The following is a 21,189-nucleotide window of genomic DNA, read 5'->3' on the forward strand; positions in this document are numbered from 1 at the left end:
AGCTGCAGGGACCACATATGGTTGTACCGGCATTGGGGGTCCCATAGGGCGAGATAGTTTATGAACTAGCGTATGCAGAAGCGTGGAAAAAGCGGCACGCGGTGGGTCAGTATGTGCCTCCATTGCCACAATCCCACTGGGGGGCAAGGAACCCCCAAACCAGAGCCCACAGCTGCTATATTCTCCTCATATGGCCCGGTGGCGTCAGCAACACCGGCAGTGTGTTCAGCCCCAGAACCGTTACCATCAGAAGCAGACATGATAGACCTTGCAGTATGAGGTGAACACAGTACAATTATCAGCAGCACTATACCTCTGAATGCAAAATGGCGCTGGTTAGTGGTGGAAAGATCAAGCCCCGCCCCCTCACCGGCGGGATTCGGTCCCGCTCAAATTCTTTATACTGGCGGGAGGGTTTCAATATACTGCCTCTGCAATATCTAATATATTAGCCAGTGTCCCTTGAGGTGAATATTGCTGCCCAGGGTGCCCCCCTGCGCCCTGCACCCGTACAGTGCCTTCTGTGTGTGTGTGTGTGTGTATGTGTGGGAGCAATGGCGCGCAGCGTTACCGCTGTATGGTACCTCAGTGAAGATCTGAAGTCTTCTGCCGCCTGTGAAGTTTTCTTTCTTCTTATACTCACCCGGCTTCTATCTTCCGGCTCTGTGAGGAGGAGGGCGGCGCGGCTGCGGGACGAACAGCGAGGACGACACTGTGTTCCGACCCTCTGGAGCTAATGGGGTCCAGTAGCCTAAGAGTAGCCTAAGAAGCAGAGCCTATCAGTTAAGTAGGTCTGCTTCTCTCCCCTCAGTCCCACGATGCAGGGAGCCTGTTGCCAGCAGTGCTCCCTGAAAAGAAAAAACCTAACAAAAAGTATTTTCAGAGAAACTCAGTAGAGCTACCCTGCAGTGCATCCAGTCTCCTCTGGGCACAGGTTCTAACTGAGGTCTGGAGGAGGGGCATAGAAGGAGGAGCCAGTGCACACCCATCTAAAGTCTTTAGAGTGCCCATGTCTCCTGCAGAGCCCGTCTATACCCCATGGTCCTTACGGAGTCCCCAGCTTCCTCTAGGATGTAAGAGAAAAACTGATTTGACCGAGTCGGTGGGCGGGATTATATAGACGAGCCCGTTGCATCCTGGGAAGCCAGAAAGCTTGTGATCGTTTGGTCCAATCCGCTGTCGCTCCATCATATCCCAATGTTAACCTGTGGACCCTGCTGGAGAAATAATACCAGTATCCTCCCAATTATTGTCCTATTCAAAACTTGCTTCTATTTTAAGGAAGTGCACACATTTGGGATTTCTCTTCTCAAGAAAATTTAAGGATTGCATATTTGAGTTTCCACCTATGTCACCATATTCAATTTGCATAATAAGCAGTATGTTTAAATGTGTACAACATATCTTTTAGCCCTAAAAAACGCTCCACTACAAGTCCTAGTTTGTAAGCCAAAAGGGTTAAATAAGACATTAACAGTCTGAAGAAATAAAACGTATGTGATGAAAACTTGAAAAACTTAAATAATATGTAATATGTTTGCAGCTTACGGTTATCTATGTGAGACGTGCAGTGCAAAGAGCCATCAGAGGAGGTGGATATGTGTTCTATAGCAGCCCCCAGCCGAGGGAGATATTCTTGTTGGTGTTCCATGCTGTAGGACCACTGTACAAGCACAGACTCTACCCCACCGCTAAAAAGAATGGTACCTATTTAGAGAGAGAAAAAAGAAGGGGGGGGGGGTGATTTGATGTGGTAACAAGAAAAAGTTGCACATGCAAATATTTGACTTTCAAATGCTAATTATACATTTTTTAAAAGTACACCATTCAGTTAATACTGCACAAACTTAGCAATATACTACACTGAATCACCAGAGCTTAAATGTTTTGATTAAAAAAAAAAAAATACTTTTGTTGTATTACAGTAGATACATAAAATATCACAGATAACTACTCAAACTACACTCAGATTTATAATTAGATAATACCCTGAATAACACAGATTATATACACAATCACTGAAATGTACAGGCAGATAAAGTAGCTTTGTTTTGTACCGTAGAATCAAGATTTTAATTAAATAATTTATATTGTGGGAACAAGCCTTAAAAAGAGAGGCAGTGAAAATTACATAATATAGCTTTTAAGCCTTTTAAAGGACCTGTTATCAACTGCACACGTCACTAGAAATGGCACTGCTAAAGTGTACTGTCGACACCCTTGCAAAATAGCACAGCAACCTGCACTAGTCAATATCTAGCCTGACAATCTCAATAACATATCACTGAAAGCGGTATTGCCTATTTACTCAGCTTATACATACAGTATGCACACTTATACATAATCATATATAAGGGGATACACATAAATATCTAACCAGAATATTTATTTAGAACAACCCCTCCCTTTCAACACTAGAGGGGTATTACTAATTGATTGAGCAGCTTCCATTTTCTACTTCAATTTAGATAGTCATAGGTGGAACCTTCATTTGGAGAGAATGCGGGTTCCTGTAGTACCATTTGGAGGACCTATTGGTGCTATTTTCACGTTGCCTTACATTAGACAATTATATAGTCCACAGTGGAAACAGTAATCAAGCAGTGTTAGGAACCTCCAGTATCAGAGAAGCATTGGTGTTTGCCTGGAGACTTAACCATATTTTTCTAAATATGTAACTAAGATCTGAATTATCTACTACCATGTAGTTATTCTTATTGCCCCTTGCTGTGCTGAGGATAAACTATCTTGTGTATCTTTCCAGTTTAGAACAACCCCTCCCTTTCAGCACCTGAGGGATAATACTAATTTGATTTAGCAGCTTCCATTTTATATGCCAGAATATTTATCCTAGCTTCCCTTGAGAGGAAAGTTTAACAATGAACTTCACAGTTTACTGTAAACTCAAACCCTCTTTCCATATGCTGAACTAAACCCTGTGCATGTACTCTTGGAATGACTTGATAATTATTACCTCTTGCCCCAGGTGCATGCCCTCTTTATTAAAAGTAGGCACTGGTAGTTACCTTTTAGTTCTGCATCTTTTAGCAAGATGAGAGAAAAAAAACCCATAACCATAGAACCACTCTGCACATCAGTCAATCTGCAGATAAATCTGCAAATTGTACATATTGACCAACCACAACTGCCATCTGCAGATATATCTGTTGTGAAGAACATTGGCCAATTAATCTTTCTTCCATAAACAGTGGCAGATCAGTGTCATGAAATGCAAATATTCACATAATTTAAATAATAGGCTGGCCATCTAAAGAGCACACAAGAAAAGGAAATAACGAGATTTATGGTCCATTGTTAAATCTCTTTCTGCGAGGTACACTGGGCTCCACAGGGAATGACATTGGCTCAAAGCTTTGATCTTCTTCCAAGAACGCCTAGCGCCGCCTCCTCTATAACCCCGCCTCCGTGCACAGGAGCTCAGTTATTGTTAACCAGTCCAATGCAGTAGCAGGCAAAAGAGACAACTAGTAGCCACATACACCACATTCACACGACAGGAGAAAGTGTCAGCGGCTAATGCCATACCAACCTAAAGACGCTAAGTGCGTCAGGGTGGGCACCCTGTGGAGCCTAGTGTACCTCTGTCAAAGTCGAAAAAATAAGAATTTACTTACCGATAATTCTATTTCTCATAGTCCGTAGTGGATGCTGGGGACTCCGTCAGGACCATGGGGAATAGCGGGCTCCGCAGGAGACAGGGCACATCTAAAAAAGCTTTTAGGTCACATGGTGCGTACTGGCTCCTCCCCCTATGACCCTCCTCCAAGCCTCAGTTAGGTACTGTGCCCGGACGAGCGTACACAATAAAGAAGGATCTTGAATCCCGGGTAAGACTCATACCAGCCACACCAATCACACCATACAACTTGTGATCTGAACCCAGTTAACAGTATGATAACAAAAACGAAGTAGCCTCTAAAAAGATGGCTCACAACAATAATAACCCGATTTTTGTAACAATAACTATGTACAAGTATTGCAGACAATCCGCACTTGGGATGGGCGCCCAGCATCCACTACGGACTATGAGAAATAGAATTATCGGTAAGTAAATTCTTATTTTCTCTAACGTCCTAGTGGATGCTGGGGACTCCGTCAGGACCATGGGGATTATACCAAAGCTCCCAAACGGGCGGGAGAGTGCGGATGACTCTGCAGCACCGAATGAGAAAACTCCAGGTCCTCTGTAGCCAGAGTATCAAATTTGTAAAATTTTACAAACGTGTTCTCCCCTGACCACGTAGCTGCTCGGCAAAGTTGTAATGCCGAGACTCCTCGGGCAGCCGCCCAAGATGAGCCCACCTTCCTTGTGGAGTGGGCCTTTACAGATTTAGGCTGTGGCACGCCTGCCACAGAATGTGCAAGTTGGATTGTGCTACAGATCCAACGTGCAATCGTCTGTTTAGACGCAGGAGCACCCATCTTGTTGGGTGCATACAATGTAAACAACGAGTCAGTTTTTCTGACTCCAGCTGTCCTTGAAATATATATTTTTAATGCTCTGACAACGTCCAGTAACTTGGAGTCCTCCAAGTCGCTAGTAGCCGCAGGCACCACAATAGGCTGGTTTAAGTGAAATGCCGAAACCACCTTAGGGAGAAATTGAGGACGCGTCCTCAATTCTGCCCTGTCCGAATGGAATATCAGATATGGGCTCTTGTATGACAAAGCTGCCAACTCTGAAACTCTCCTGGCAGAAGCCAGGGCCAACAGCATGGTTACCTTCCATGTAAGGTATTTTAATTCTACCGATTTTAACGGCTCAAACCAATGAGATTTGAGAAAATTTAGAACCACGTTCAAATCCCACGGTGCCACTGGAGGCACTATTGGGGGTTGTATATGTAGTACACCTTTGACAAAAGTTTGTACTTCAGGCACTGACGCCAATTCCTTCTGGAAGAAAATTGATAAGGCCGAAATTTGAACTTTAATAGACCCCAATTTTAGGCCCATAGACAATCCTGCTTGCAGGAAATGTAAGAATCGACCCAATTGAAATTCTTCCGTTGGAGCCTTCTTGGCCTCACACCACGCAACATATTTTCGCCAAATGCGGTGATAATGTTGTACAGTCACTTCCTTCCTAGCCTTAATCAAGGTAGGAATAACTTCCTCTGGAATGCCCTTTTCTTTTAGAATCCGGCGTTCAACCGCCATGCCGTCAAACGCAGACGCGGTAAGTCTTGGAACATACAAGGTCCCTGCTGAAGCAGATCCCTTCTCAGAGGTAGAGGCCACGGATCCTCCGTGAGCATCTCTTGAAGTTCCGGATACCAAGTTCTCCTTGGCCAGTCCGGAGCCACCAGTATCGTTCTTACTCCTCTTTTCCGTATAATTCTCAGCACCTTTGGTATGAGAGGCAGAGGAGGGAACACATACACTGATTGGTACACCCACGGTGTTACCAGAGCGTCCACAGCTATTGCCTGAGGGTCTCTTGACCTGGCGCAATACCTGTCCAATTTTTTGTTGAGGCGAGACGCCATCATGTCTACCTTTGGTTTTTCCCAACGGTTCACAATCATGTGGAAAACTTCTGGATGAAGTCCCCACTCTCCCGGGTGAAGGTCGTGTCTGCTGAGGAAATCTGCTTCCCAGTTGTCCACTCCCGGGATGAACACTGCTGACAGTGCTATGACATGATTCTCCGCCCAGCGCAGAATCCTTGCCGCTTCTGCCATTGCACTCCTGCTTCTCGTGCCGCCTTGTCGGTTTACGTGGGCGACTGCCGTGATGTTGTCGGACTGGATCAACACCGGCTGACCCTGAAGCAGCGGTTTTGCCAGACTTAGAGCATTGTAGATCGCTCTTAGCTCCAGTATATTTATGTGAAGAGACGTCTCCAGGCTTGACCACACGCCCTGGAAATTTCTTCCCTTTGTGACTGCTCCCCAACCTCGTAGGCTGGCATCCGTAGTCACCAGGACCCAGTCCTGTATGCCGAATCTGCGGCCCACTAACAGATGGGCAGTCTGCAGCCACCACAGGAGAGACAACCTTGTTCTTGGTGACAGTGCTATCCGCTGATGCATGTGCAGATGCGATCCGGACCATTTGTCCAGCAGATCCCACTGAAATGTCCGTGCATGGAATCTGCCGAATGGAATCGCTTCGTACGAAGCCACCATCTTTCCCAGGACTCTTGTGCATTGATGTACTGACACCGTTCCTGGTTTTAGGAGGTTCCTGACAAGTTCGGATAACTCCCTTGCTTTTCCCTCCGGGAGAAACACCTTTTTCTGAACCGTGTCCAGAATCATTCCCAGGAACAGCAGACGAGTTGTCGGGGTCAATTGAGATTTTGGAAGATTCAGAATCCACCCGTGTTGCTGGAGCCCTACCTGGGTTAGTGCTACACCGACTTCCAGCTGTTCTCTGGACTTTGCCCTTATCAGGAGATCGTCCAAGTAAGGGATAATTAATACGCCTTTTCTTCGTAGAAGAACCATCATTTCGGTCATTACCTTGGTAAAGACCCGAGGGGCCGTAGACAAACCAAACGGCATCGTTTGAAACTGATAATGACAGTCTTGTATCACGAACCTGAGATACCCTTGGTGTGAGGGGTAAATTGGGACATGCAGATAAGCATCCTTTATGTCCAGGGACACCATGAAGTCCCCGTCTTCCAGATTCGCTATCACTGCTCTGAGTGACTCCATTTTGAACTTGAATTTCTGTATGTACAGGTTCAAGGATTTCAGATTTAGAATAGGTCTTACCGAACCGTCCGGCTTCGGTACCACAAATAGTGTGGAATAATACCCCTTTCCCTGTTGTAGGAGGGGTACCTTGACTATCACCTGCTGAGAATACAGCTTGTGAATGGCTTCCAAAACCGACGTCCTTTCTGAGGGAGACGTTGGTAAAGCAGACTTTAGGAACCGGCGAGGGGGAAACCTTTCGAACTCCAGCATGTAACCCTGAGATATTATCTGCAGGACCCACGGGTCCACTTGTGAGTGAGCCCATTGATTGCTGAAAATCTTGAGTCGACCCCCCACCGTTCCTGGGTCCGCTTGTAAAGCCCCAGCGTCATGCTGATGGCTTTGTAGAAGCCGGGGCGGGCTTCTGTTCCTGGGCAGGGGCTGCGTGCTGCCCTTTCTTACCCTTTCCTCTGCCTCTCGGCAGATAAGACTGTCCTTTTGGTCGCTTTTTATAGGAGCGAAAGGACTGCGGCTGAAAAGACGGTGTCTTTTTCTGTTGTGAAGGGGTCTGAGGTAAAAAGGTGGATTTGCCGGCAGTTGCCGTGGTCACCAGGTCCGAAAGACCGACCCCAAACAATTCCTCTCCTTTATATGGCAATACTTCCATATGCCTCTTGGAATCCGCATCACCTGACCACTGTCGCGTCCATAAACTTCTTCTAGCAGATATGGACATCGCGCTTACTCTTGATGCCAGAGTACAAACATCCCTCTGAGCATCTCGCATATAAAGAAAAGCATCCTTTAATTGCTCTAGAGTCAATAAAATACTGTCCCTATCCAGGGTCTCAATATTTTCAGTCAGAGAATCCAACCACACTACCCCAGCACTGCACATCCAGGCTGAGGCTATTGCCGGTCGCAGTATAACACCCGTATGTGTGTATATACTCTTCAGTGTAGTTTCCAGCCTCCTATCTGCTGGATCCTTGAGGGCGGCCGTATCAGGAGACGGCAACGCCACTTGCTTTGATAAACGTGTGAGCGCCTTATCCACCTTAGGGGGTGATTCCCAGCGCGCCCTAACCTCTGGTGGGAAAGGGTATAATGCCAACAACTTCTTTGAAATTAGCATTTTTCTATCGGGGGTAACCCACGCTTCATCACACACATCATTCAATTCCTCTGATTCTGGGAAAAATACAGGTAGTTTTTTCACCCCCCACATAATACCCCTTTTTGAGGTACCAGTAGTATCAGAGAGCTGCAAAGCCTCCTTCATTGCCGTGATCATATAACGTGTGGCCCTATTGGAAAATACGTTTACTTCCTCACCGTCGACACTAGATTCATCTGTGTCGGTACCCGTGTCGACTGACTGAGGTAAGGGACGTTTAACAGCCCCTGACGGTGTCTGAGATGCCTGAACCGGTACTAACTGGTTTGCCGGGCGTCTCATTTCGTCAACTGACTTTTGTAATGTGCTGACATTATCACGTAATTCCATAACCAAAGCCATCCATTCCGGTGTCGACTCCCTAGGGGGTGACATTACCATCATCGGCAATTGCTCTGCCTCCACACCAACTTCGTCCTCATACATGTCGACACACACGTACCGACACACACAGCAGCCACACAGTGAATGCTCTATTGAAGACAGGACCCTCCTAGCCCTTTGGGGAGACAGAGGGAGAGTTTGCCAGCACACACCAAAAGCGCTATACAGTATATAACAACCCTAGAAGGTGTTGTTTTTATATATGCGCTCTCAATATATATTTATATCGCCAATTTATGCCCCCCCTCTCTTTGTTACCCTGTTTCTGTAGTGCAGTGCAGGGGAGAGTCGTGGGAGCCTTCCTCACCAGCGGAGCCGTGCAGGAAAATGGCGCCGAGTGCTGAGGAGAATAAGCTCCGCCCCTTTTCCGGCGGGCTTTTCTCCCGGTTTTTCTAATAAACTGGCCTGGGTTAAATACATACATATAGCCTTAATGGCTATATGTGATGTATTTATTTGCCTCTAAGGTACTCTATATTGCTACCCAGGGCGCCCCCAGCAGCGCCCTGCACCCTCCGTGACCGAGATCCGTGAGCCGTGTAGCAACAATGGCGCACAGCTGCAGTGCTGTGCGCTACCTCTATGAAGACTGAAGTCTTCTGCCGCCTGTTTCCGGACCTCCGTTCTGCCGTTCTTCAGCGTCTGTAAGGGGGATCGGCGGCGCGGCTCCGGGACGAACCCCAGGCTGACCTGTGTTCCGACTCCCTCTGGAGCTCAGTGTCCAGTAGCCTAAGACTTCAATCCTCCTGCAGGCAGGTGAGTTGCAAGTCTCTCCCCTAAGTCCCTCGTTGCAGTGCTCCTGTCGCCAGCAGGAGACACTGATTAGAAACCTAAAAAAAAACTTTTCTAACTAGCTCTTTAAGAGAGCCACCTAGATTGCACCCTCTCGGACGGGCACAAAAACCTAACTGAGGCTTGGAGGAGGGTCATAGGGGGAGGAGCCAGTACGCACCATGTGACCTAAAAGCTTTTTTAGATGTGCCCTGTCTCCTGCGGAGCCCGCTATTCCCCATGGTCCTGACGGAGTCCCCAGCATCCACTAGGACGTTAGAGAAATATTGAAGCACACACACCAAGTACAAACCACACACACATGGCCCCTGTGCGCGCAATTATTCACCTTTGCAGGATAGGAGGGCCGGACAGAACAAGGTTACAAGGTGGTGTTTGGTATCCAGCTGTAGGGTATTTTAAGGAAAACATTCCGGTGTTGGTTTGAGGAAGATCGCATGATCCTGTGGATAGTTATGTGCAGGAGCAGAATATATATATATAAACTGTATTTACTGTATATTATGTATGCGAGGGGAATCCAGAGGAGACCACCCACAAGAAGCAGTTAAGACAGACATCGCCCACCTTTTCAAATCAACCTATGACCTCTCCTGTAATGTAAATGACCATCCCTGTGTCCAATGGACAAAGATTACAGCATCCATTGTGTTATGTTTTGGATGAAGTGAATAAAGAGACCCTACAGCAGGCTTAGTCAGACAGAAGGATCACAACGCTATCATATGGCGGAGGACCGGACCGGGTCGCGCTTGCGAACATTCTCACGTATGTACATTCTCTGTAGTTATTATTCTGTTTAGACTTATCTTGTTAGCCTGTAGTGTATAAATTGTACTGTTTACCTTTTTGAATAATCCACTGTGGCCTTAGAAACCCTGTGGTTCAACTACAAAACTGTGCTGTGTCTTCACTTTCCTGCAAGGGTCTTAGAGTGTATTTATCTGTATAAGGTGTATATGCATTGATAAGGTGTACGCACTGCGTGTACTTTATACCGTCAGCGCTACTTAAGGTTTAAGGTATAACATCGTAGCAGTACTTTGCTGCTAAGGGTTTAAAGTATAATCATATCATTGCATTGTATCATTAACAAGGTTTAAAGGTTATCAATTGTGTGTGCGCACGCTGTGTGTACTCCGTACACTCAGCGCGACGTGTGTACGCTAAGTACGTACCACGTGCGGGACTCTGTACGCAAATAGCGTACAAAGTGCGTAGCACGTGTATCCAGTCTAGCGGCCATAGCGGCTGCACGGTTATAGTGTATCTAGAGGTATAGCTTTTCGGTCTAAGATAATATCGACATTATCTATTGAGGGCTCGTCCAGTTTTTCCTCATACCCACAGCCTAGCAGCGTACAGCAGACTATCAGCAAAGGGCGGGAAGGTATCCCACACAAACCTCCTTCTGGTTGGTGGATACACTAGTGCTGATAAGATAAGCGTCTGCTCTGCAAGGTTTGTTGGGATGCTGGTGGAATCCGGAAGGTAAGAACGCAAAGCTATTTAAAAAGTCTGTAAATTTCTGTTTGGCGCAAAATGAGCACACAATACACGCATTCACCTGTATTATGTACTCTGCATATCTGATCATATTGTTGCAAAACAAGGTTCAAATGAGTCATATTGTGTTTGATTCAGATTGGATTGCTTATCTGTTAAGTATGGTAAAAGTACATTTAAAAGTTGCTGCAAAAGCCTTGATATAGTGTTTTTTTTTTAACTCAGGCCTAAAATAACTTCAGGGGCTTGCATGGTGTGTGATTTCTTAGTGACAAAGGAAGCCGCATGGTCTGTCCTCCATTTTGGACTAACCACATGGATTGCCCACCATTTTGTGTAACCCTCAGGGATGTGGAAGGGGAAGGAGCAGCGGCCATGTTGGGAAGGTCATTTTTTCTAAATAGCTGATTTTCACTGCTCAGAATAATCAGCCATCCTTGGTCAAAAAGAAATCACCATTTATGAGTTACCAATGCATTTATTTAACCCATGCTATAGTCAATTACAAATAGTTTTAGATGGGGCTTAATGAAAGTTAATAGTAAGATGGATACTTGATGTAAGAAGTACACACAGATATTAAAAAAAAGGTTTTTTTTCTCTCTAAGATTCAGTTAACTCTGCTTGCTATAAGATAGCCATTGAAATGCACATTAACCTGTGTAACTGCTTTTTCCTAACAGTGAAAAAAAACCCACCTTTACAAGCAACCAATAGCACATAGCATTCATATGCAAATTAGAAGCACTTAATGGGTAAATGAGTCTCAGGAGACCAGTGAATGGTACATATATATAATATAATTATGTGTAACTTTATATCAGTGTATGTTCTGCAAGATAGCTATCCAATCTGAATCATACCATTTGAATTATTGATGAGTACTAGATTAATTTTGACCTGTACTGAGAAAATTTGTTGCTATTTAGTTAAAATATAGAGTTAATATTTAAGAAATAAGTGTAAGACGCACATGCAGCCTGGCCTAGTTGTAAAGGTTTATACAGAAGAAACTGTGTGTAGTGTTAAGTGAGCGATTATAGTTAATATCGCTTACATTTATAGAAGTGTGGGATTTGTAGTACTGTGGATGTACGGCCTTTGTACATGTGTCTCGGACAAAGTGCGGGACTGTGTACGCTACGTAAAGGCCTACGCACGTGGCGTGTTTACGCAACATGCATAAAGGGTACGACCGCTAAGTACAAATCACACAATAGCAATGTTTTACTTTAGGCGCAAAACGGTAACCAGGCGATAATAGCACAAATTGATCAGTTTCCAATATTTAGCTAAAAAACCTTTTTTTTACTGTATTACCTCTGGGGAAAGCCATCAGTTAACAGGAAAGGATATTTTCGGATCAGAAAACTATAGAATGTTAGTGTGGGCAGAATAAGGTGTGAATGTATCGAACCCCGCTTGGTGAACTTGGTGATCTTGGAGAAGCACGGTCTAGGTGAAAACGTGGTGAGCACGGACTAGGTGAATATGTGCAACGGAGTGTGATAAAGTTTTCGTGGTATTACACTCCAGCTGTTTTGGAGCACAGGGTGGAGACTCCAGTGATCCTACCACTTATAGATAGCAAGTGTCTATGATCGGTACGATTGGACCGCACGGTTGTATGGGCAATACGTGACGCAACGCGATACGAAGTTTTGCATATTTGTGCGTAAATCTCGTCATCATACGCGTTATAGGAAGCACATGCAAGCGTGATTTGTGTTAAGTAAAGGTTTAGGGAGTTTTCGCTGGTCTCTCAGGAAAATCTCCAGAGGCAGATATTCACTGGGTAAGGTAAGTTACTCCTAAAGGCCCAGGGGATATAGGCCGAAGTAGGGCCTGCAACGGCTACACGTGTCTGCTAAAAAAAATAAGAATTTACTCACCGGTAATTCTATTTCTCGTAGTCCGTAGTGGATGCTGGGAACTCCGTAAGGACCATGGGGAATAGCGGGCTCCGAAGGAGGCTGGGCACTCTAGAAAGCTTTATGACTACCTGGTGTGCACTGGCTCCTCCCACTATAACCCTCCTCCAAGCCTCAGTTAGGACACTGTGCCCGGACGAGCAGACCTAATAAGGAAGGATTTAGAATCCCGGGTAAGACTCTTACCAGCCACACCAATCACACCGTACAACACGTGATACTATATCCAGTTTGACAGTATGAAAACAACTGAGCCTCTCAACAGATGGCTCAACAATAACCCTTTAGTTAACAATAACTATTTACAAGTATTGCAGACAATCCGCACTTGGGATGGGCGCCCAGCATCCACTACGGACTACGAGAAATAGAATTACCGGTGAGTAAATTCTTATTTTCTCTAACGTCCTAGTGGATGCTGGGAACTCCGTAAGGACCATGGGGATTATACCAAAGCTCCCAAACGGGCGGGAGAGTGCAGATGACTCTGTAGCACCGCATGAGAGAACTCCAGGTCCTCCTCAGCCAGGGTATCAAATTTGTAGAATTTTGCAAACGTGTTTGCCCCTGACCAAGTAGCTGCTCGGCAAAGTTGTAAAGCCGAGACCCCTCGGGCAGCCGCCCAAGATGAGCCCACCTTCCTTGTGGAATGGGCATTTACAGATTTTGGCTGTGGTATGCCTGCCACAGAATGTGCAAGCTGAATTGTACTACAAATCCAGCGAGCAATAGACTGCTTAGAAGCAGGAGCACCCAGCTTGTTGGGTGCATACAGGATAAACAGCGAGTCAGAGTTTCTGACTCCAGCCGTCCTGGAAACATATTTTCAGGGCCCTGACAACGTCTAGCAACTTGGAGTCCTCCAATTCACTAGTAGCCGCCGGCACCACAATAGGCTGGTTCAGGTGAAACGCTGACACCACCTTAGGAAGAAATTGGGGACGAGTCCTCAATTCTGCCCTATCCATATGGAAAATCAGATAAGGGCTTTTACATGATAAAGCCGCCAATTCTGACACTCGCCTGGCTGAAGCCAAGGCCAATAACATGACCACTTTCCACGTGAGATATTTTAGATCCACGGTTTTTAGTGGCTCAAACCAAAGTGATTTTAAGAAAACTCAACACCACGTTGAGATCCCAAGGTGCCACAGGGGGCACAAACGGGGGCTGAATATGCAGCACTCCTTTCACAATGCCTGAACTTCAGGTACTGAAGCTAATTATTTTTGAAAGAAAATCGACAGAGCCGAGATCTGTACTTTAATGGAGCCTAGACTTAGGCCCATATTCACTCCTGCTTGCAGGAAATGTAGAAATCGACCTAGTGGAAATTCCTCTGTTGGGGCCTTTTTGGCCTCGCACCATGCAACATATTTCCGCCACATGCGGTGATAATGCTTTGCCGTAACATCTTTCCTGGCTTTAATAAGCGCAGGAATGACTTCTTCCGGAATTCCCTTTTCCTTCAGGATCCGGCGCTCAATCGCCATGCCGTCAAACGCAGCCGCGGTAAGTCTTGGAACAGACAGGGCCCCTGCTGAAGCAGGTCCTGTCTGAGCGGCAGAGGCCATGGGTCCTCTGATATCATTTCCTGAAGTTCCGGGTACCAAGCCCTTCTTGGCCAATCCGGAACCACGAGTATCGTTCTTACTCCTCGCCATCTTATTATTCTCAGTACCTTTGGTATGAGAGGCAGAGTAGGGAACACATAAACCGACTGGTACACCCACGGTGTCACTAGAGCGTCCACAGCTATCGCCTGAGGGTCCCTTGACCTGGCGCAATATCTCTTTAGCTTTTTGTTGAGGCGGGACGCCATCATGTCCACCTGTGGCCTTTCCCAATGGTTTACCAACAGCAGGAAGACTTCTGGATGAAGTCCCCACTCTCCCGGGTGTAGGTCGTGTCTGCTGAGGAAGTCTGCTTCCCAGTTGTCCACTCCCGGAATGAACACTGCTGACAGTGCTAGTACGTGATTTTCCGCCCATCGGAGAATCCTTGTGGCTTCTGCCATTGCCATCCTGCTTCTTGTGCCGCCCTGTCGGGTCACATGGGCGACTGCCGTGATGTTGTCTGACTGTATCAGTACCGGCTGGTTTTGAAGCAGGGGTCTTGCCTGACTTAGGGCATTGTAAATGGCCCTCAGTTCCAGAATTTATATGTAGGGAAGTCTCCTGACTTGACCATAGGCCCTGGAAGTTTCTTCCCTGTGTGACTGCTCCCCAGCCTTGAAGGCTGGCATCCGTGGTCACCAGGACCCAGTCCTGTATGCCGAAACTGCGGCCCTCTAGAAGATGAGCACCCTGCATCCACCACAGTAGAGACACCCTGGTCCTTGGAGACAGGGTTATCATTTGATGCATTTGAAGATGCGATCCCGACCACTTATCTAAGAGGTCTCACTGGAAGGTCCTCGCATGGAACCTGCCGAATGGAATTGCTTCGTATGAAGCCACCATTTTTCTCAGGACTCGTGTGCAACGATGCACCGATACCCTTTTGGTTTTAGGAGGTCTCTGACTAGAGATGACAGCTCCTTGGCTTTCTCCTGCGGGAGAAACACTTTTTTCTGTTCTGTGTCCAAAATCATCCCCAGGAACAGTAAGCGAGTGGAAGGAACCAGCTGTGACTTTGGAATGTTCAGAATCCAGCCATGCTGTTGTAGCACCTCCTGAGATAGTGCTACTCCGACCAGTAACTGCTCCCTGGACCTTGCCTTTATAAGGAGATCGTCCAAGTATGGGATAAATAAAAACTCCCTTTTTTTTTTTTTTAAGGAGTATCATCATTTCTGCCATTACCTTGGTAAACACCCTCGGTGCCGTGGACAGTCCAAACGGTAGTGTCTGGAATTGGTAATGGCAATCCTGTACGTACCACAATCTGAGGTACTCCTGGTGAGGAAGGTAAATAGGGACATGCAGGTAAGCATCCTTGATGTCCAGGGATACCATGTAATCCCCCTCGTCCAGGCTTGCAATAACCGCCCTGAGCGATTCCATCTTGAACTTTGTTATGTAAGTGTTCAAGGATTTCCATTTTAAAATGGGTCTCACCGAACCGGCTAGTTTCGGTACCACAAACAGTGTGGAATAGTAACCCCGTCCTTGTTGAAGTAGGGGCACCTTGACTATCACCTGCTGGGAATACAGCTTGTGAATTGCCTCTAGCACAGCCTCCCTGCCTGAGGGAGTTGTCGGCAAGGCAGATTTGAGTAAACGGCGGGGGGGGGGGGGGGGGGAAGACGCCTCGACTTCCAGCTTGTACCCCTGAGATACTACTTGAAGGATCCAGGGATCCACCTGTGAGCGAGCCCACTGATCGCTGAAATTTTTGAAACGGCCCCCCACCGTACCTGGCTACGCCTGTGGAGCCCCCGCGTCATGCGGTGGACTCAGAGGAAGCAGGGGAAGAATTTTGATTCTGGGGACTGGCTGCTGGTGCAGCTTTTTCCCTCTTCCCTCGTTTGACCCGCCTGCTTTTTTGAAGCCGAAAGGACTGTACCTGATAATACAGTGCGTTTCTTAGGCTGTGAGGAAACCTGAGGTAAAATATTTTCATCCCAGCTGTTGCTGTGGATACGAGGTCCCAGAGACCATCCCCAACCAATTCCTCACCCTTATAAGGCTCTATGTGCCTTTTAAAGTCAGCATCACCTGTCCAGTGTCGGGTCTCCAATACCCTCCTGACAGAATGGACATTGCAATAATTCAGGATGCCAGCCGGCAAAATATTCCTCTGTGCATCCCTCATATAAAAGACGACATCTTATGTTCGCAAAATAGTATCCCTGTTTGAAAGGGGTACAGACCACGCTGCAGCAGTCTGCAGGTCTCAGTCTAGTACCTGAGTGTGTAATTACAGACTTCAGGATAGCCTCCTGCTATTTATCAGCAGGTACCTTCAAAGTGGCCGTATCCTAAGACGGCAGTGCCACCTTGACAAACGTGTGAGCGCCTTATCCACCCTAGGGGATATCTCCCAGCGTAACTTATCCTCTGGCGGGAAAGGGTACGCCATCAGTAACTTGTTAGAAATTACCAGTTTCTTATCGGGGAAACCCACGCTTTTTCACACTTCATTCACTCATTTGATGGGGGAACAAAACACTGCCTGCTTTTTCTCCCCACACATAAAACCCTTTGTTTTTAGTGGTACTTGGGTTAATGTTAGAAATGTGTAACACATTTTATATTGCCGGGATCATGTAACGGATGTTCCTAGTGGATTGTGTATATGTCTCAACCTCGTCGACACTGGAGTCAGACTCTGTGTCTGCCATCTGATGGAGTGTTGATGGCCTTTGAGACGTCTGGGCAGGCGCGGGCTGAGAAGCCGGCTGTCCCATAGCTGTTACGTCATCCAACCTTTTATGTAAGGAGTTGACACTGTCGGTTAATACCTTCCACCTATCCATCCACTCTGGTGTCGGCCCACAGGGGCGACATCTCCTTTATCGGCATCTGCTCCGCCTCCACATAAGTCTCCTCATCAAACCTGTCGACACAGCCGTACCGACACACCGCACACACACAAGGAATGCTCCAATGAGGACAGGACCCACAAAAGCCCTTTGGGGGGACAGAGTGAGAGTATGCCAGCACACACCAGAGCGCTATATAATGCAGGGACTAACTGAGTTATGTCCCCTATAGCTGCTTTTATATAATTTATACTGCGCCTAAATTTAGTGCCCCCCCTCTCTGTTTTAACCCTGTTCTGTAGTGTAGACTGCAGGGGAGAGCCAGGGAGCTTCCCTCCAACGGAGCTGTGAGGGGAAAATGGCGCCAGTGTGCTGAGGAGATAGGCTCCGCCCCTTTTTTGCGGCCTTTTCTCCCGCATTTTTATGGAATCTGGCAGGGGTTAATATACATCCATATAGCCCTGGGGGTTATATGTGATGTATTTTTGCCAGCCAAGGTGTTTATATTGCTGCTCAGGGCGCCCCCCCAAGCGCCCTGCACCCTCAGTGACCGGAGTGTGTGGTGTGCATGAGGAGCAATGGCGCACAGCTGCAGTGCTGTGCGCTACCTTGGTGAAGACTGATGTCTTCTGCCGCCGTTTTTCCGGACCTCTTCTTGCTTCTGGCTCTGTAAGGGGGACGGCGGCGCGGCTCCGGGACCGAACACCAAGGACTGGGCCTGCGGTCGATCCCTCTGGAGCTAATGGTGTCCAGTAGCCTAAGAAGCCCAATCCGGCTGCAAGCAGGCGAGTTCGTTTCTTCTCCCCTTAGTCCCTCGCTGCAGTGAGCCTGTTGCCAGCAGGTCTCACTGAAAATAAAAAACCTAAATCTATACTTTCTTTCTAAGGGCTCAGGAGAGCCCCTAGTGTGCATCCAACCTCGGCCGGGCACAAGATCTAACTGAGGCTTGGAGGAGGGTCATAGTGGGAGGAGCCAGTGCACACCAGGTAGTCATAAATCTTTCTAGAGTGCCCAGCCTCCTTCGGAGCCCGCTATTCCCCATGGTCCTTACGGAGTTCCCAGCATCCACTAGGACGTTAGAGAAAAGGCGGATCCGTGATACTCGGAGCAGAAGTTGTTAGTGGAAGAACTTTGAGGATTTCCACCGGTAGACTACTGTGTTTAGTGCATTTTAGGAAGTTTTCCCGTGTTAAAAAGGTCCACAATGGAAGCCAAGTGCACAACACAGGGACGTTCCTCAGTCAGGGTTCAGACTGCAGATTTAAGACCCAGGGGGTCAGCTCGGTTAGTAATGTGGGGGAAGTATGGTCCCCACACTGAGACCTTTTGTGATGAGTGGACACGAATGACTGTGGGGGATAAAGCATCATTTCCTGGGATAGGTAGTTTTGACTCAGAGGTATTGAATAATCTAAGGCTTAGGATATGTCTGTCAAAGTCCCGAAAACAAAGGATCAGACACACAAACTGTTTACATTTATGGCAGCAAGAGGGTGATATGCAGAGGGAACTAGCTTACACAGCCGGTTCCAACCCTAGCAGGAAACTGATGGCAACCGCACCACCACCACCAAATATTACAGGGGAGAAAATGGCTACAGACAATGACATACTGATATATGCTAAGAGTAAAATTGATAAATGAAGTAATGATGATAAGAATGAACGTAATAAATGTATTAATGCTAACCCGTGCAAGTTGTATCCCATCTTAAACTTCCCCCAGGAATACGAGCAAGAAGATGAACCCAGCACAATATCGGCACTTTCCCCAGCAGCAACCATACAGGACACCCAGGTGGGCACGGCCCAACCGGTAAGAGCAGTAGTAAAGCCCCCTAGCGGAGGGATAAGTGAGGTTGTGTCCACAGGTAAGTACGGTACAGTACATTATGCAGAGACAATTGCACCTCACATTGTAGAAGCAACCCAGAATGATGTAATTGAACTAAATCCTGTCAGGGTGATCGCAGTCCCCAATGGGAAGACAGACGCTCAGGGAATCACTCCCGTCAGGAACATTGCTATGCATTGTCCTTGGTCCCGGGCAGAATTGAGGACAATTATGTCTGAATTTCCCCATCACAGAAAAGATCTAGTTGCATGCCAGAGGTTCATTAAAGAATTAGGTAATGTCACCGAACCCACAAAGATTGGCGAACAGTGCTACGAGTATGTCTACCTTCTATTGACCCTGCAAAATGTATTACTGATTGTAATTAGACACAGAAGTACCTCTCACTGATGAATACACTCAGGAGAATGTAAAACAGATCAATCTGCAGTTAGGGGTATATTTCCCTACTGTTGTCAAGTGGAATAAAATCTTTTCAAGGTGAAACTGCATCTGAATATTTCCACCGAGCACTGCAGGAAATGTCTAGATACACTGGGATCGAGGACATTAAGGAAAATATACATCACAGGGCGGTAGCTGTGTCAGTATTAATGGACGGGTTAAAAGACACACTAAGAACCAGGGTACAAACCTCTCTACCTAACTGGAAAGGTATCAAGGTGGCTGCATTAAGAGTCCGCTATCGAGCATGACCGTAATATCCAAAGAATCAGGGAAGCACAGGGAGAGTGGTTGATGGTGATGAGCATCCAAGCACTGGAAGAAGCATCAACTCGACCAAAACCCCAGGCCCCTGGCACATGGAGGAAGCCAAGAGTTTGTTATCTGTGTAAAAGGGAAGGGCATTATGCCAGCAACTGTAACAGCGCACATAAATTCAGACCCCCTATACAAGAACACAAGCAAAGTTATGATACACGTAATCGGGGTCAGGGATCACATAGGAAAAATTTTGGGCCGCATCTGTAGTCTGCAGCCAGTGAAGTTGATTGCTAGCCTTGGTAGTAAACCTGAGGTCGAGTTGATGTAGCTGGTAGATCATTCCTTGTCGATGCAGGGGCGGCCAGGTAAACTCTCTGATTTATCTTTAAAGTTTCCTCTTCATCTCTGACGTTCACCGACAAGATTACAGCTCAAATGTCACATGTCTACTCGGTCTTTTCAGAGGTCTGCCCAAACCCAGTATATCTCACCAGCATCGCTGTGCCTGGCCATGCACAAAGGGTGGAGTGTGGAAATACTGGTGAAGGGAGACTGTGCAGAGATACCGATAGACATGATGGTGAAAGCAAATCTGACAAATTTTCTTTTTATTATTCTATCTCTTTTTTCATTTTCTACGGATGGTTTATTTCACACAGCAGTTAAACACATTGTAATACAGGATTTATGTTCCCTACAGAAAGGTCGCTGACTCGGAAAGAATAGCGTCTTCCTGGAGTTTCTGTTCCGGGAAGACTGAGAGGCAGCACTGTTTAGACGGCACCTGAGCACGGAGAACAAAAAGACTAGAGGCGGTTGTCGTACCAGATTTTTCTTTTTTTTATTATTTTCTCCATCTCCCATTACCCTCCTTTTCCCCAATCCTTGCTCCTTTTTCTCTCCCCTTAACAAGATGGACTTACCCCAAGCGACTGCATTCCGGGTTTTCCTGTTGACCCTGTTGTTGACCAGAGCAGTCTGTTTCGGTGAGTGTACCAGAGAGGTCGAGAAAGGATCTGGAATGGGTTCTGATGGCAATAATGGATTTGTAGAATTCCAAGAGCAACACACCCACCGAGCAAAGGCGAGTATCAGAAAACGATCTGGTAGTCAAGAAACTAGGAGGCACTGTGAAGGGTTATTGGCTGAGGAAAATTGTATTTGTAGAAACTGTGAAAACAAAGTTGAGGACGAGTGCATCCAGAGATGTCAGTCCAGCCTTAATATCAACATGGACCATCATCCATTGAGTGATTATCACTCATTAGTGGGTAAGGTTTTAAACCAAACAGAATGCTGGGTGTGCTCACAGGTACCCTAATGTCAGAGCAAGTCAGGACTAGTACCGTACCCTTTAACAATAGATGAGGTACTTGAATTACGGGGTGGGAGACCGGTGGACAAGAAATTTAATATTTCTAGGACGACTAGTTTGAAGCTCCACCAATATCATGTGGATAGATCCTTAGTGTGTTTCAACATTTCCTATTCCCGAAAGCCGGGAAATTGGGAAGTGACATGGATCAACCAAAACATGGCTTTTTCGCACAGAACAGATAGAATACCCGTAGACTCTGGACTTATACGCCAAATAGCCGACGGTGGAAGGTATTTTCGGTATAGGTATACTCTAGGAAGCAAGACCATGCGGGTTGGAGAAGTATCACCAGGGTACTCTGCGCATATCATACAGCCTGATATGTGTACTGAAAAGATGAGAGAACTAGGGATTGGGTTTTTCA

The 21,189-nt window shown here is 46.7% G+C and overlaps 1 protein-coding gene across 4 annotated transcripts in view; it reads right to left on the reverse strand.

The window, feature by feature from the left end:
* Window positions 1-21,189, reverse strand: part of WDR75 (WD repeat domain 75) — a 1,043,598-nt gene that overhangs the window by 574,916 nt on the left and 447,493 nt on the right. For all 4 annotated transcript variants that reach the window (XM_063934110.1, XM_063934109.1, XM_063934108.1 and 1 more), the window contains exon 9: window positions 1,549-1,707. In XM_063934110.1, coding sequence (XP_063790180.1) covers window positions 1,549-1,707 — 159 coding nt within the window. The remainder of the gene's footprint in view (window positions 1-1,548; window positions 1,708-21,189) is intronic.

This window comes from Pseudophryne corroboree, chromosome 7 (genome assembly GCF_028390025.1).
Source record: "Pseudophryne corroboree isolate aPseCor3 chromosome 7, aPseCor3.hap2, whole genome shotgun sequence".
Lineage (NCBI taxonomy): Eukaryota > Metazoa > Chordata > Amphibia > Anura > Myobatrachidae > Pseudophryne > Pseudophryne corroboree.